Source organism: Eleginops maclovinus, chromosome 3, assembly GCF_036324505.1.
Source record: "Eleginops maclovinus isolate JMC-PN-2008 ecotype Puerto Natales chromosome 3, JC_Emac_rtc_rv5, whole genome shotgun sequence".
In the NCBI taxonomy this organism is placed as follows: Eukaryota; Metazoa; Chordata; class Actinopteri; order Perciformes; family Eleginopidae; genus Eleginops; species Eleginops maclovinus.
In genome coordinates, this window is record NC_086351.1 from 20,229,451 (window position 1) to 20,244,420 (window position 14,970).

The following is a 14,970-nucleotide window of genomic DNA, read 5'->3' on the forward strand; positions in this document are numbered from 1 at the left end:
GGTTACTTGAAATGGCCAAACAAGATAAATGTTAGCAGAGACGTGTGAGAAATCTGTTCAATGTCTATGAGAAGGAGTCAGGGGCCACAAAGTGGTGATAGTGTGGCAAATTGCCATCTTCTAGAGGCCTCAGTAGACCTTAGGCTACTGCACGCAGTCAGAAGATGGAACTTCTTAAATATGGCAAATGTCTTGATTTCTTTAATGAGTATAGTTTCAACATTAATTCATCAGTGGAATTTTCCAAAAGGAATCATTATTTTGGAATAACAAAAGAGCATTTTAGGTTCCTTTAATGGCGCTTATTTCTTCCCAAGCATTAGTTGACATGCATGTGAAAAATATATCAGAGAACAAGATAATTCCTGCTGTTTCCCTTATGGAAGACGGTAACTCCGATTAGTTGTGCTCTGCTCTTAGACATTAATATGTCCTGACATTACTATCTAAATGGTCATTTGTGGAGTGCTTATTATTGGATGGATGCAGGTGGTTCCCGCCCTTTCCATTTCCTGTTGCATCTTGTGAGAATTCTTCTTGCAATCCAGCAAGTGTGAAGTGCCATATACTGTCTCTATTCTTAGCACATCAGACTGAACTGACTTCTGAGGGTGGGCAGGGTTGTCAGCTACAGGGCAAGGCCATAAAAAGAGCCAATTTGATGTGGACACCCAATTTAGAGTTTTAGGATGAGGTTTTGGGGGCTCGTGGCCAGAGGCACAGAGGATTTTCCTCTTTTTCTTTGTGCTTTCTCTCACCTCGTGATTATGTTACTCTTTCCAAGAAACTTTCCCAGTACTACCGAGAAAGTTATTACAGCTTCAGGGAAAACTATACAGGTCAAAAGCGTAAAACAATTAAACTAGTATCAGGAGCCACACATTTTCTGAAATGTAATGTTTAAATATGCAAATGAAGTGTTTACAATAGATATATGTTAATTTCTTGCATTTCACAAACAACATTCTTAACACTAGATAAAACAGTGTCCAAAATTCTAGTTTCATTTTGATGTTTTTACAGAGAGCTTTTGGTTCACTCCATAAATCATGAAATACTGTCAACAGCCGCAAAAAAATCAAAAACATTTTTATATAAATGAGGCTATGAATGGTATGAACATCCCCTTACTGAAATGGTGATTTCTGGTTCAGAGTATAAGACAAAGCTATTTTGTCTTTCTTTCCTCTAGTCTGAAATAGCCCTTACATTTCAAATCAACCGGCAAAGGAATAAAATGTTTTGCCTTCACATGAAGCAAAGCGAAAAACCCCAAAATACCACCCCCGTATCTTGGTTACCCAATTGGGAAAAAATACTTCAAATGATGACTCCTGTGGATTGTTGCTTTGCTGGGAGTGGAACACATCTCCTTTAGCTGTCCAGCTGCCTCGGGCTGCTTCTGCCAAGATAATAGGCTACGACTATTCCAATGTAGAGGGGGAGGGGGTGAAGATAAGAAAGGTCCGAAAAAAGCTCAGGAGAATTTGTTCATATGCCTTGTTGCACCCAGGCACTCCCCTTTAACCCCAAAGGCACATCTGCTTGAGTACCTCCACTGAACTAAATAGACGTATAAACACCTCAGATTGTGTCTGAGCTGTAGAAAAAGACCACCAGCAGTAATAAAACCCCGCTCTAACTCGTCTCTCTCTTCTCATGGTGACGGCAAACTGTCAGCAGACAGGCGGATAACTAACTGGCGCTCCACACACATAGAGAGACATGTTTTCTCTAAGTCATGTAGACCCACAATAACATAGAAGGCCATTAATCTGCCCAGAGCAGGTAGAGCATCAATCAGGCTGTCATGAGGCAAAGCAGCAGGAGGCATTTCCAACTTGAACACGAGAGGAAGCACAAGTAAATTCCACTTCCAAGACAGACAGATAATCATTTTTAGCCAGACTTCAAAAGGGCAGATCTTCCTATGTGGGCATGAAATCTGAAGTCATGGTCAGCCTCATGTGTAGCATAAAAAAATGGTCTTGTCACTTCTTAGCCTGACTTGATGTCCCGCTGCAAGAATCTGTCAGTTTTGGCTATATTTCCCCCGACTGGACTCTAGGGGAACTAATAACCTCAGTGAGGTTATTAATTAAACAGAGCTACAGAGCAGAACAGGAGCAGTACTGTAGCTATGTAACAGGATATATTTAATGCAAAAAAGTCTTGAAAACTTGGTCGGACTTAATTAAGTTTTTACTTACTAGAATAATTTGTGTGTGTGAAGAACTTTAATTTTATTTGAGCACTGGACTGAAACACTGAAATATGTTAATTGGCATGAATCATAGCCTTTGGTTTCTTTATTTCTTCTCATTTTATATCCCCTATCTTATTATAAAGCAAGATGGTTGTTTTTATATGGAAGACCTGAGAGAGGTGAGAGGGCCAAAAAAATTATCCATTTACTAAAACTGAGCTTAAATAAATCTCCTGTGTTTAAGATTGAAGATTTGCTATGTCTGCATTTGTCAAGTAAATGGTTTTGCCACATGGCGGAAAAAAAGTTTTGATAGGTGAAAGATTGTACTAAAAGCTACAGCATGGCCTCAGTTAAAGACAGGACATGAACATTACATACTTAAATAGTTGTAAAAACTCACCCAGGTTAAAACATCAATGCTTTTGTCCTATCGAGAACATGGGGGAATGGTGGACTTCAGTCGGTTGTGGCAAAATAAATTACTACAACAACAAACACAGCGGGCGGGAAACAGCGATGGGGTCAGGTGCGCTGCCAGAAGGATGGCAGTGAAAGCAGAGGGTCTCGACGGACCAGACTCAGACGACAGAAGCTGGCTTTGGGGACGTAGAATGTCACCTCTCTGGGGGGGAAGGAGCCGGGGCTTGTGTGGGAGGGGGAGCGTTACCAGTTGGATCTGGTGGGGCGTACCTCTATGCACAGCGTCGGCTCTGGAACTTTACTTCTTGATAGGGGTTGGACTCTATTCTTCTCCGGAGTTGCCCAAGGTGTGAGGCGCCGAGCGGGTGTGGGGATACTCACAAGCCCCCGGTTGAGTGCCGCTTTGTTGGAGTTTACCCCAGTGGACGAGAGGGTCGCCTCCCTACGCCTGCGGGTTATGGGGGGGGGAAACTCTGAATGTTGTGTGTGCTTATGCAGAGATGCAATCAGAGTATTCGGCCTTCTTGGAGACCCTGAAAGAAGTCCTGTATGGGGCTCCTGAAGGGGACTCCTTTGTCTTGCTGGGAGACTTCAACGCACACGTGGGCAATGATGGAGACACTTGGAGGGGCGTGATTGGGAGGAACGGCCCCCCTGATCTGAACCAGAGTGGTGGTTTGTTACTGGACTTCTGTGCTAGTCATGGATTGGCCATAACAAACACCATGTTCGAACATAAGGTTGCTCATAAGTGTACGTGGTACCAGAGCACCCTAGGCAGAAGGTCCATGATCGATTTTGTTATCGTATCATTGGACCTGAGGCCGCATGTTTTGGACACTCGGGTGAAGAGAGGGGCGGAGTTGTCAACTGATCAACATCTGGTGGTGAGTTGGGTCGAGTGGCAGGGGAAGCCTCTGGACAGACCTGGTAAGCCCAAACATGTAGTGCGGGTGAACTGGGAACGTCTGGAGGAATCCCAAGTCCAGGAGGCCTTCAACTCACACCTCCGGCATAGCTTTCCAGGCATCCCTGTGAAGGCTGGGGACATTGAACCTGAGTGGGCCGTGTTCAAAGCCTCCATTGCCGAAGCTGAGACGGGGAGCTGTGGTCTCAAGGTCTTAGGTGCCTCAAGGGGCGGTAACCCCCTGAACCACCTGTTGGAAACCGGTGGTCAGGGAAGCCATCCGACTGAAGAAGGAGGCCTTTTGGGATATGTTATCCCTGGGTACTCCTGACGCAGTTGCAAGGTATCGACGGGCCCGAAGAGCAGCAGCTTCAGCTGTGGCCAAGGCAAAGCAGCGGGTGTAGGAGAGGTTCGGAGAAGCCATGGAGAAGGACTTTCGGTCGGCACCAAAGTTCAGGAGGGGTGTGTTAGAGCGGTGGAAGCAACACTTTGAAGAACTCCTGAATCCGATAACTCCGCCCTCTATGTTAGAGGCGGAGCTGGAGTATGAAGGGGGATCAACTCCAATCTCACGGGGGAAGTCACTGAGGTAGTTAAACAGCTCCACAGTGGCAAAGCCCTGGGGGTGGATGAGATCTGCCCAGAAATGCTGAAGGCTCTGGGTGTTGAGGGACTGTCATGGTTGACACGTCTCATCAACATTGCGTGGAAGTCGGAAACAGTCCCGAAGGAGTGGCAGACCGGGGTGGTGGTTCCTCTTTTTAAAAAGGGGGGTCAGAGGGTGTGTGCTAATTACAGAGGCATCACATTACTCAGCCTCCCCGGGAAAGTTTACTCTCAGGTGCTGGAAAGGAGGGTCCGGCCGATGGTCGAACCTCAGATTAAGGAGGAACAATGCGGTTTTCGTACTGGTTGTGGAATGACAGACCAGCTTTTCACTCTCGCAAGGATCCTGGAGGGGGCCTGGGAGTACGCTCATCTGGTTTACATGTGCTTTGTGGATTTGGAGAAGGCGTATGACCGGGTTCCCAGGGAGATACTGTGGGAGGTGCTGCGGGAGTATTGGGTGAGGGGGTCTCTACTCAGGGCCATCCAATCTCTGTACTCCCAAAGCGAGAGCTGTGTCCGGGTCCTCGGTAGCTCGTCGGACCAATTTCCGGTGAGGGTTGGTCTCCGCCAGGGCTGTGCTTTGTCACCAATCCTATTTGTGATATTCATAGACAGGATTTCGAGGCGTAGTCGTGGGGGAGGGGTTCTGCAGATTGGTGGGCTAAGGATTGCACCACTGCTTTTTGCAGATGATGTTGTCCTAATGGCTTCATCGGTCTGCGACCTTCAGCACTCACTGGATCGGTTCGCGGCCGAGTGTGAAGCAGCTGGGATGAGGATCAGCACCTCCAAATCTGAGGCCATGGTTCTCAGCAGGAAACCGATGGACTATCCACTCCAGGTAGGGAATGAAGCCTTACCCCAAGTGAAGGAGTTCAAGTATCTCGGGGTCTTGTTCTCGAGTGAGGGAACAATGGAGCGTGAGATGGGACGGAGAATCGGAGCGGTACTGTAGTCGCTTTACCGCACCGTTGTGACAAAAAGAGAGCTGAGCCAGAAGGCAAAGCTCTCTGTCTACCGGGCCATTTTCGTTCCTACCCTCACCTATGGTCATGAAGGATGGGTCATGACCGAAAGAACGAGATCACAGATACAAGCGGCCGAAATGGGATTTCTCCGCAGGGTGGCTGGCATCTCCCTTAGGGATAAGGTGAGAAGTTCTGTCATCCGGGAGGGACTCGGAGTAGAACCGCTGCTCCTTCGCGTTGAAAGGAGCCAGTTGAGGTGGTTCGGGCCACCTAGTGAGGATGCCACCTGGGCGCCTCCCTAGGGAGGTGTTCCAGGCACGTCCAGCTAGGAAGAGACGGAGGGATAGACCTAGGACCAGGTGGAGGGATTATATCTCTTCGCTGGCCTGGGAGCGCCTTGGAATCCCCCAGTCAGAGCTGGTTGATGTGGCCAGGGAAAGAGAAGTTTGGGGCTCTCTGCTGCAACTGTTACCTCCGCGACCCTGACGGAAAAGCGGGAGAAGATGGATGGATGGAACACTTGCTTTTTTCCCGCTTGAAGAGATAGAAAGAAAACATATGTTATAAAAATTAGGCTAGTAATCTTGTTTTTTGTCCACGGTGATTCCGTTCAGTACATTCCTCAATTACTAGTGCAAAATATTTAGGTGGTTTAACTACATTTCTATTAGTTCTGCTGCACTTGTAGGCTTTTAATATCTTTTCCTGGATATATCTAAAACTGTGTGATCCAAGACACTGCCCTGCCTTTGACAGCAGAGAATATTCTGATTTCCTCAAAGAAGCGAGACAGGTCTCAAGAAGACATAAAAGCCAAGGATTTTGAAGTTGAAAGGATATAACTGCAAGAGATTGATTGCAAATGAAGATAAAAGTGAAATTATAGCCATTAATGTGTGATGACTTGCCCTTAGGGTTGGTATTAAAGAAAGATACAAAGTAGTAGTACATTTTTACACTTAAGACAGCTGGAGGTTCTCCTAAAGTAACCACATATTTAACCTATGAAAGACAAAGATGTTTTGCACATGTCTTTGCTAGACATTACAGGGTAGGTCAGGATTTGTTCAATGCTGAAGGCAACTTTGATGATGCATTAGTATCTCAGGACCAGTCAGTGTAATAACAGCTTGTCATTTCAAGACAAAAAGGCTTTTTCATGCTCCAAAAGTCCTTTGTTTAATAAGCGTTCCCATTTTCCAGTCTTATTCCAAATCCAACTCAGATACACATGTTCAATACAGACTTGAACCGATGGAAAACACTGTTTTCTGTGAAGAATCTTCACTGTTGTTGAACAAATCAGTACTTGTGAATCAGAGTTGGTGGCTGACAGTGCCGACATTCAAATGTCAGCCCCAGGAGGTCACACAGCGTGCAGAGCTCAGACTGAAAGTTTCTATGTGTGTTCATGAACTGAACTTTCAGGTGCATTCAGGACACTGCTGCTCATAACACGAGAAGTTATTGCATTGCTCCTGAAGGACCTTAGTTAAGCCTTTCAATATATGAAGCAGGTCAGACAGTTGCTGGATTAAAGAGTTTCATCAGTTCAGGATAAAAGAACAATCAGTAATAAACATGTTCTCTCCGGCCACAAAAAAAAAGGTTAAATCAAAGAATTCCTGAAAAAAACATAGACTGTGTTAAAACAGATAAGTTACCTGTAGGAATGGGATATCTGGGTACAGGAAGGAACTTTATTTCTGTTGTTAGCTCTGCCATGGCATCTGGGGATAAATAGCAGAGTCAACCATCCAAATTCTGATGGGACCTCTCAACGACATTTAACACACAAATGTATAATATTCTGCTACCTGGGATCTCTCAAAAGAAGGAGTTAGGTGACTTAAAGTGGCATGAGATTAAAGGGGGGTTGCTGTCTACACAATTATTGGCAATCATTGCAATTAGCTGGTTAGGATTCCTTCATTGTTCCTAGTTCATTACGTTTTTTCCAAGAGCTAAATCATCAGCAGAAGTGTTATATTCTCCAAAACAAACCAATAAAATCAATGAATAAAGCATTTTCACGTCCAAAAATCTTGTCTCTCTGAGGCTGTTCGGCTACCGCTACTGTTTGCTAGTCTTTATAGACATTTCAATGCAGAAAAGTTACGTATTGTACCTTGTTGTTTTCCAGCCATTCCTCTGCAGCATAAGCAGGTGTTTAACATTACCCTCGTCCTTCATAAGCCCTAAAGCATCCACACAGCAGCATGAAGCCTGCCACTACAGCCTTCATGGTTGGCATGGCGAATTTCCAACGCTCCACAGTGTTCACCTAGTTAAGCTTAGAGGTTATGTTTTCGGTTGGGTTGGTTTTTCTGCATGTCAACACGATAACTGAAAAAGGACTTTCCCGATCTGCATGAAACTTAGTGGAAGGTTGAAGCATGAGCCAAGGAAAAAACACATTTAATGTCGGATCTGATCCGGATCACAGCCAGATAGACTTTTCACTTTAATCACCATTGTGAGATGGGGAATTCTGCATTGGTGGAATTCTGCACTCCTGTTTATTTCTCTCACATACTTTATAATGACAACTATCATAAATGTTGCTATTGCCTTTGCCATATATGGAACACTGTACATTCTTTAGAGCTGCCACATGCCTCTTAACCATTATAAGAGATGGATAAAGGCACTTTGGTACTGGGCACCATTGGCATGGTAATGAATGAAAACAATACCCATGATCGAGCGAAAGAATATCCCTGAGCCCTCACTATTATCCTGCTGAATCCAAACTCCCTGTGTTTGCTAAAGAAACGCTTTAATTGTAATGTATCTATCATTTTCACTTTTACACGTTTGATTATTTGTTAATTTGGCTTGTAAATTACCAGAAGTCATATTAGTTTTTTTTGCCGGCTTCACATTTCAGCAGCTGACAGCTTGCTTGTGATCCAGATGTTGAGTATACCGGAAGGGGAAACCATGAGTTTATAATTATAAACTTCTAACATCATTTTGGATCATTGATGTGAGGTTCAAAGAGATTTGTCAGCATTTCTCTGAAGCACAACAGCCTGGTTACATGTTCTTCTGCATGTATTCATTCAAGACTTCAGAAAAAAAGAAGATATATTTGATTAAAAAATAGATGAAGGTTTGTGTAGCAACCTCTTACATGATGTCCCTCTGCTCACTGTAATATCTACAGCTATGTCTACTGTTTATATACAGTGAAAGAAATAAGTATTTTATCCCCTGCCAATTTAGTTAGTGTATCCACTTACATAGAAATGAACAGTCTGTAATTTTTATGGTAGGTTTATTTTCACAGTAAGAGACATAATATCAAAAAAGAATCCAGAAATGTATATAAAAAAATATATATATATAAATAGATTTGCATTTAATTGTGGGAAATAAGTATTTCTGCCTATGACCCCAAGAACACCATCCCCAGCGTCAAGCATGGAGGTGGAAACATGATGCTTTGGGGTGTTTTTCTACTAAGGGGACAGGGCGGTTCACTGGGGATGATGGAGGGGGCCATGTATCGTAAAATATTGGCTGATAACCTCCTTCCCTCAGCCAGGACACTGAAAATGGAACATGAATAGGTCTTCCAGCACGACAATGACCCCAAACATACTGCCAAAGCGACTAAGGAGTGGCTAAACAAGAAGCCCATTAAGGTGAGGAAGGGGCCTAGCCAGTCTCCGGACCTCCATCCCATAGAAAATCTGTGGAGGGAGCTGAAGCTTCCAGTTGCCAGGCATCAGTCTCCAAATCTTAAGGATTTTGAGAGAATCTGCAGAAGTAGAGGACCAAAATCCCTCATGAGATGTGAGCAATGGTGATTAACTACAAAAAACATCTGCCCTCTGTGCTGTCCAACAAGGCTTTCTCAACCAAGAACTAAGTCATGTTTTGCAAGGGGATCAAACACTTATTTCCCCCAATTAAATGTACATTAATTTATATCTTTTTTTTAATGTACATTTTTGGATTTTGTTTTTGATATTCTGTCTCTCACTGTGAACATTAACCTAGCATAACAATTACAGACTGGTCATTTCTTTGTAGGTGGGTAAACTAACTAAATTGGCAGGGGATCAAATACTTATTTCCTCTACTGTATACTTTTAATTTCCATAGGTCTCTAAAAGTGCTGGGAAAAGTTTGAATTCACCTTGCCCTTTAAGAAAAATATCTTCCTTTCATAATTAAATACTGAAAAGCTGTTTCATGCATTTATTTCCACAAGAGTACATAACGCACCTTTTGCTGGATTGATAAAGATGTTTTTGAATTAACCAGAGTCTGAAAAGGCTACTAACATCTCAAACCAAAGGGTTTGTAAACATCACCCCTGTTTTAACTTTCGTTCATTTGCTCCCTTTAACACAAAGAATTGATTTGGTGTAGTTCCTTCCTCCTTCATTGAAATGCTCACTGATTACACACCATACATAACCCTTATATCACCTAGGAAAAGGTTCTCCTGAGCTAATGTGCCTCCTCCAGTTATTATTCTCCTACTCTCATAAATCTATCTCATGAACTAAGGTCTTTTTTTAAGCAGACTAAAAACAAACCTTACATCACAAGCTTGTGGTGTTTTGTTGACTTGTACAACTTTATGAATTTGAATTATTGTAATATTTTTGTTTGAATCATTTATAATAATGATACTAACGTTCTATCTTATCCCTTTATTTGCAATAGCATCTTATGTTGTTTTTTTCAAATATATTTGTAATGTTGCCTTTTATCTAAAATATGATTGTATATGTATGCACACCTTGACATATGGGAAGATGATAACGAGAGGACTCAACTTATTTTACAAAGATGAAATTGTATGTCAAAAAATATGCAGAATATGAATTGCTAGGTTAAAATATGTGTGAACAGAAGAGTTGATATGATTGCAAAACAAAAAACATTTGTCATTTTGTGGAACAGCAACAGGGATGGGAATGGGAGTGTGGGTGTGGACTCCCTGCCTTTAATTTTAATTTTCTGTATTTACATTTGTATAATTTGTATCTGTATATTTGTGTCATATTGTGAAGGTGACTGGAAATTTCATAACAAGTTGGTAAGAATAAAAAGAAGTAATGTATGGTGTTGAACCTATTGTTGGGCTTTTTATTTTGTAGCATGTTGAATCCAATGTGCGCTTTTGGTGTACTGTGTTATATTCTATTGTTGATATTTGATCATATACTGGAAGTAAGATATGTTTTTTTAATCCTTGTGTCAACCATTACCTGTACTATCCTGTGTTTCAATCTTGCTGCTTCAACACCTATGGGGATCAATAAAGGTTTATCTTATCTTATTTTATAAATACAATTTGACTTGTTGATAGGATGCCCTGTCTTTGATCCAGGATTTATTTCCATTTACCTCCTAATCCTGATTAATGCCCTTAAGATATAATAGTGAGATATATGGGTTTTGTTTTTTTTTGCTTTTACACCAGCCACATCATGACATACCAACAATTTTAGAAAAAAACACAAGCAATTAAATGCATGAAGTGCCACTGTATCAAAGACATGTTGAAACAACTCAACAAGTGCTGAAGACTCACCACACAAGGATTAGGTGTTATCCTTCTTTTGCCTCTAACTTGAGCTTTGTTTCTGTTTTGCAGCGGGTTTAGGGCTCCCACAAGTGGTATGCTCTTGGGATATGCTACATTTGGAAACAAAGTAAATAGCACTTTATTCAATTGCATTTAAAATAAACAGTATTACCGAGTGTGGTTGCTTTAGTCAGAACCTGTTTAGAATTGCGTGAACAGTATGTGCACTTAAGTTACAGAAACAACTGTTAAAAACAAGTTAAACAATGTTAAACAATGTTAAACCTCTACAAAATAAATACTACTTACAGCCCACCTGGACTGAAAATGTCTCCAATGTATTTGATTAATATATAATCTGCTTTTAAAACTAAGCAATCACAAATTCAGTCAGCAAATTAATTGAGTGTGTTTCCGTAAAAAAACATTACAAATTGTGTAAAAAAAACAAAACACACTACTGGTGACAAACCAGGTTAGAATTAAACCTATTTTGAAGAGAATACGAACATGATTTAATTCACTTTACATGTAGAAACAAATCAACAGGAACTAATAACAGCTAATGTGTTCATGTCATTGAAAAACTAAAATTAGTTCAGAATCTGCCACAGAACTGACTTTGAACAGACTGCTCCAGCTCCGCTGACACAAGGACAGGTACAGGAGAACATTCCTGCATACTGCAATAACACTGTGCAATAATTCTCCTCTGGCTAGCCGACAACTCACTGCCTCTCTGTGAACTGGACATAACATGCACACTTTACACTTTACATTGTACATTTATATTTTATTTTCATTTAATATTCCATTTCATTGCACTATTTTATCTGTATATTTCTTATTTTCATTATATTGTATTTTGCTGCTGTAACACAACATTTTCCCTGTTTAGGATGAATAAAGTATTTCTGATTCTGATTCTGATTGATAAAAATACATTAACCAACACTGCAGCTTTGTGGTGTAACAGAGTATTGCCACTTTAAAAGCCTAGGAACCATTGTACTAACCGGTGTTTCTGCTCGGAATGTAATATAGCATGGTTAAAGACGTGAGATTAAAAGCTATTTTTCAGTAGGACAATATTGAATACATGTGTCGCTCAATTGCATTAACTCATAACATAATCCCATAATTAGGGTCATATTTGCTCATGGATTATAATATGGTTATTGTTAATATGCCTGCTGTGTTTTCAGACGTTATTTCATGTTAACTTTTCCATCTACGGCACTGGCAAGACTGCAGTTAAACTGAGGTGTGAGACCTCTTTTACTTACCTTCTCTATCGTGTGAGTACATATCTACAGTATAATCTTCCTTCTTAAATCACTGATTTATGATGTCTCAGTCAACGCTAGCCGATTAGCATGTTAAACATTGTTTAGAGCAGTTCAACAAGTAACGTTAGCTAGTAAATAACAGCATTAGCAAATGCTACTTTTACGCGGCGTTACATTTATACCACTGTTGTTTTCGTTCTTGTAGGTGAAAGACTATGAGTAAAGAGTCCAGAATGAGGGCAACAGTAAACCAGAAGCTGACGGAGATGGGAGAACGAGAGAGGTGCAAGAAAACCAACAAATAGCTCTGGTTTAACAAGTAGTAATTATTATTTATTCACCAACGTTAGCTTAGTAGCAGTGAATGCATAGCGTATTCTTTTTATGAATGCACCCTTACTTACGTGCGTCATTCTCCGTGAAGTAAAGCCAAAAATGTTTGCTGTAACTTATTAATGGCTGTCTATCTTAAGATAGGCATAGCACACTATTTTATTAAATACTACTGACAATATTGATTCAATCTTTGCTATATAACAATAACATACTATTGTTTTGTTGTTAAGGTTTATTTGGAATTACTTTATTCATTGCTGCCATTGTTGTTCAAATAAATTAACGTGGTATACTGTATACAAACATGAACGGCATCACTTGTCAATATCTATATAATGTCAATGTACATTTTATATTCTTAGCACATGAGTTAAGTTAGAGTGGTTATAAGGCAGAACCTCACCTGTTATAATGTTAAGCGTGTCATGAAAATTGCATAGTAACAACACAGACAGAATGGCACATCAGGGTCAAAATAACCAATGTTGTAATGAAGATGAGGAACTTGTCAGATATATGTAATAACACCGATTAGTATAGGATAGAAACAGACGTGATGTAACCTAATTTACATGTGTCTGCTTCTTCTTAACAGACTGAAGGAGTTACTGAGGGCTAAGCTAACTGAATGTGGATGGAAGGACCAGATGAAAGCTCACTGCAAAGGTAAAGACGACAACATGCCATCATCATGTCCACTTTAAAGGTCCAGTTTGAGGTATATTAAGACACATTTAGACAGCCTAAATTAAATATTATTACTGTAATAACATGTGATTTAATAGTCAAACAACATACCTTTTTACAGCAGATACTTTGACTTGTCATAGCAGGAAAAGACCAGGTGTTGCTCATTAGTTGTTCAAATGGATTTCAGCCATTAATCATGTTGTCGTTTGCACCTGTGCGCTTCCCACGGTAACATGGCATAATAACTCATGTGGAGAAAGCCTGTTGGGCTGTATAATGTCTTAAATTGTTTCCATTCCTAAATATTCTGCGCAAGCAGCTTCAATAATTATTTGGTTAAAAATTGTCTTTTTTTTCTATTTTAATTTTCAGAAGTAATCAAAGAAAAGGGCTTGGAGCATGTGACTGTGGAAGATCTGGTGGTAGAGATCACTCCTAAAGGACGAGGTATCTATATAATATATTATATATATATTTGGAAGAACTGGTTTTGTAAGACACATACACATAACTCTCCTTATTTGATTTTGACAGCTTTTATTGAGGTTTTCATTTTGCCTGTTACCCGCGTTGATTTCTGAAAATTACACTTGAAAGACAACAGGTTTTAAATACATTTCAGTTAGATGTTTTCATTGCGTGTTGGTCATTGGTCACACTGACTTTACTTTAATTCCCTCAAAAACATCAACAATTTTGCGTCCATCATAGAGACACAGAGATGCTACTTCACCCACAGCAGCCTCAGGTTAGCAATTTTTAGTCAGTGTGAAAGAATAAGTCTTAGTCATGGATATTATTTCTCTCTCTTTTGCAGCTTTGGTGCCCGACAGCGTCAAGAAAGAGCTTCTCCACAGGATAAGAGCCTTCTTAGCTCAGCATGCCACATAATTTAGATTTGTAACATTTCCTTGGACCATATGCCTATTTTATCATAATGCAGAATATTTTTAATGGGTTTGAATTACCTGAATCTTAACGATTTTGTTTTGTTAAAAAATGTCAGAGGATTGCTGACACACACTTGGCACACACTTGTTTGCTTGACTAAACAGTTATCAGTTACATATTGTGTTAATGCTCTACATGTTTAGTTATATAAAAGACATGCTGTATAAATAAAGTTTTTGATTTTATTAAACGTCAGTCATTTTAAATCTAATAATAGTAATACAAAATTGAATACAGTTATATAATCTTAATAGCATTTGAATTCAAGCTTTTTACTGTTCAGACTTTATTCTTATTTAAAATCTTTTTAGCAGTTATTGTTTAAGCATTAGCATTTTATTGTATGTTTTAGTTGGTATTGCAGATTGTATGCCACCCATTAAATAAATGCTTTAAATATTAAGAGATGTAAATGCTACAGTCAAGGCTTAGTTTGTATTATTACACAGTTGCACATCATTTGATATTATGTGATTTTTTTTTTTTTCCCCCAGATTAATAGAACTTCTGCATTTGTATGTTGCATATTACTTTTATACGTTTTTAGGGTTGTTGGTTTTTTTATCTCACTGATATATTGCTGGGTAGTTTAAGTATTGCATTATACTGTGTATGATAATCAAAAGTTTGTAGCTTTGTCGCTGTCCAGTGAATATTAAGTAGGAGATTGTTAAACCAATTCATCTTTCAGTTTATCAGATAAACTCAAAACCAATACATGGTTTTCCACTGGACCGGAAGAAAAATTAAAAACTAACCTGAAATGTACTAGAGAAGAAATACACAGTAAAGTAACCAAAAATAAAATTCCAGTAGTACAAGTACCTTGAACCTGTACATACAATGTGATGTGTTCTTAAATGCAGTACTTTGTTGATGTACATAGTTGCATTCCACCTCTGGCTAGTGATTTGTGCAGCGTGTTACCCCAAGTATCAACACCGCATGTAGCTGGCCCTTCAAAGATGGAACCCGGACCCAAATATGAGGAAAAAACTGTTATTAACCATATTCACTATGAATCACACTCAGCTGGTGCT

General features: G+C 40.1%; 1 protein-coding gene across 3 annotated transcripts; it reads left to right on the top strand.

Annotated features, from left to right (window-relative positions):
- The first annotated feature begins 11,670 nt into the window (after positions 1 to 11,670).
- eny2 (ENY2 transcription and export complex 2 subunit) lies at positions 11,671 to 14,761 on the top strand. 3 transcript variants are annotated; one of them, XM_063880287.1, is made up of 6 exons: positions 11,671 to 11,721; positions 11,870 to 11,962; positions 12,159 to 12,236; positions 12,885 to 12,955; positions 13,352 to 13,426; positions 13,797 to 14,761. In XM_063880287.1, exons 3-6 carry the CDS (start codon positions 12,169 to 12,171, stop codon positions 13,868 to 13,870), a joined length of 288 nt encoding a protein of 95 aa, XP_063736357.1. In that variant the 5' UTR covers positions 11,671 to 11,721; positions 11,870 to 11,962; positions 12,159 to 12,168; the 3' UTR covers positions 13,871 to 14,761. The 3 variants fall into 3 exon arrangements, with proteins under 3 accessions (XP_063736357.1, XP_063736358.1, XP_063736356.1); XM_063880288.1 differs by having other exon boundaries at positions 11,687 to 11,928; XM_063880286.1 differs by having other exon boundaries at positions 11,688 to 11,962.
- The last annotated feature ends 209 nt before the right edge of the window (positions 14,762 to 14,970 follow it).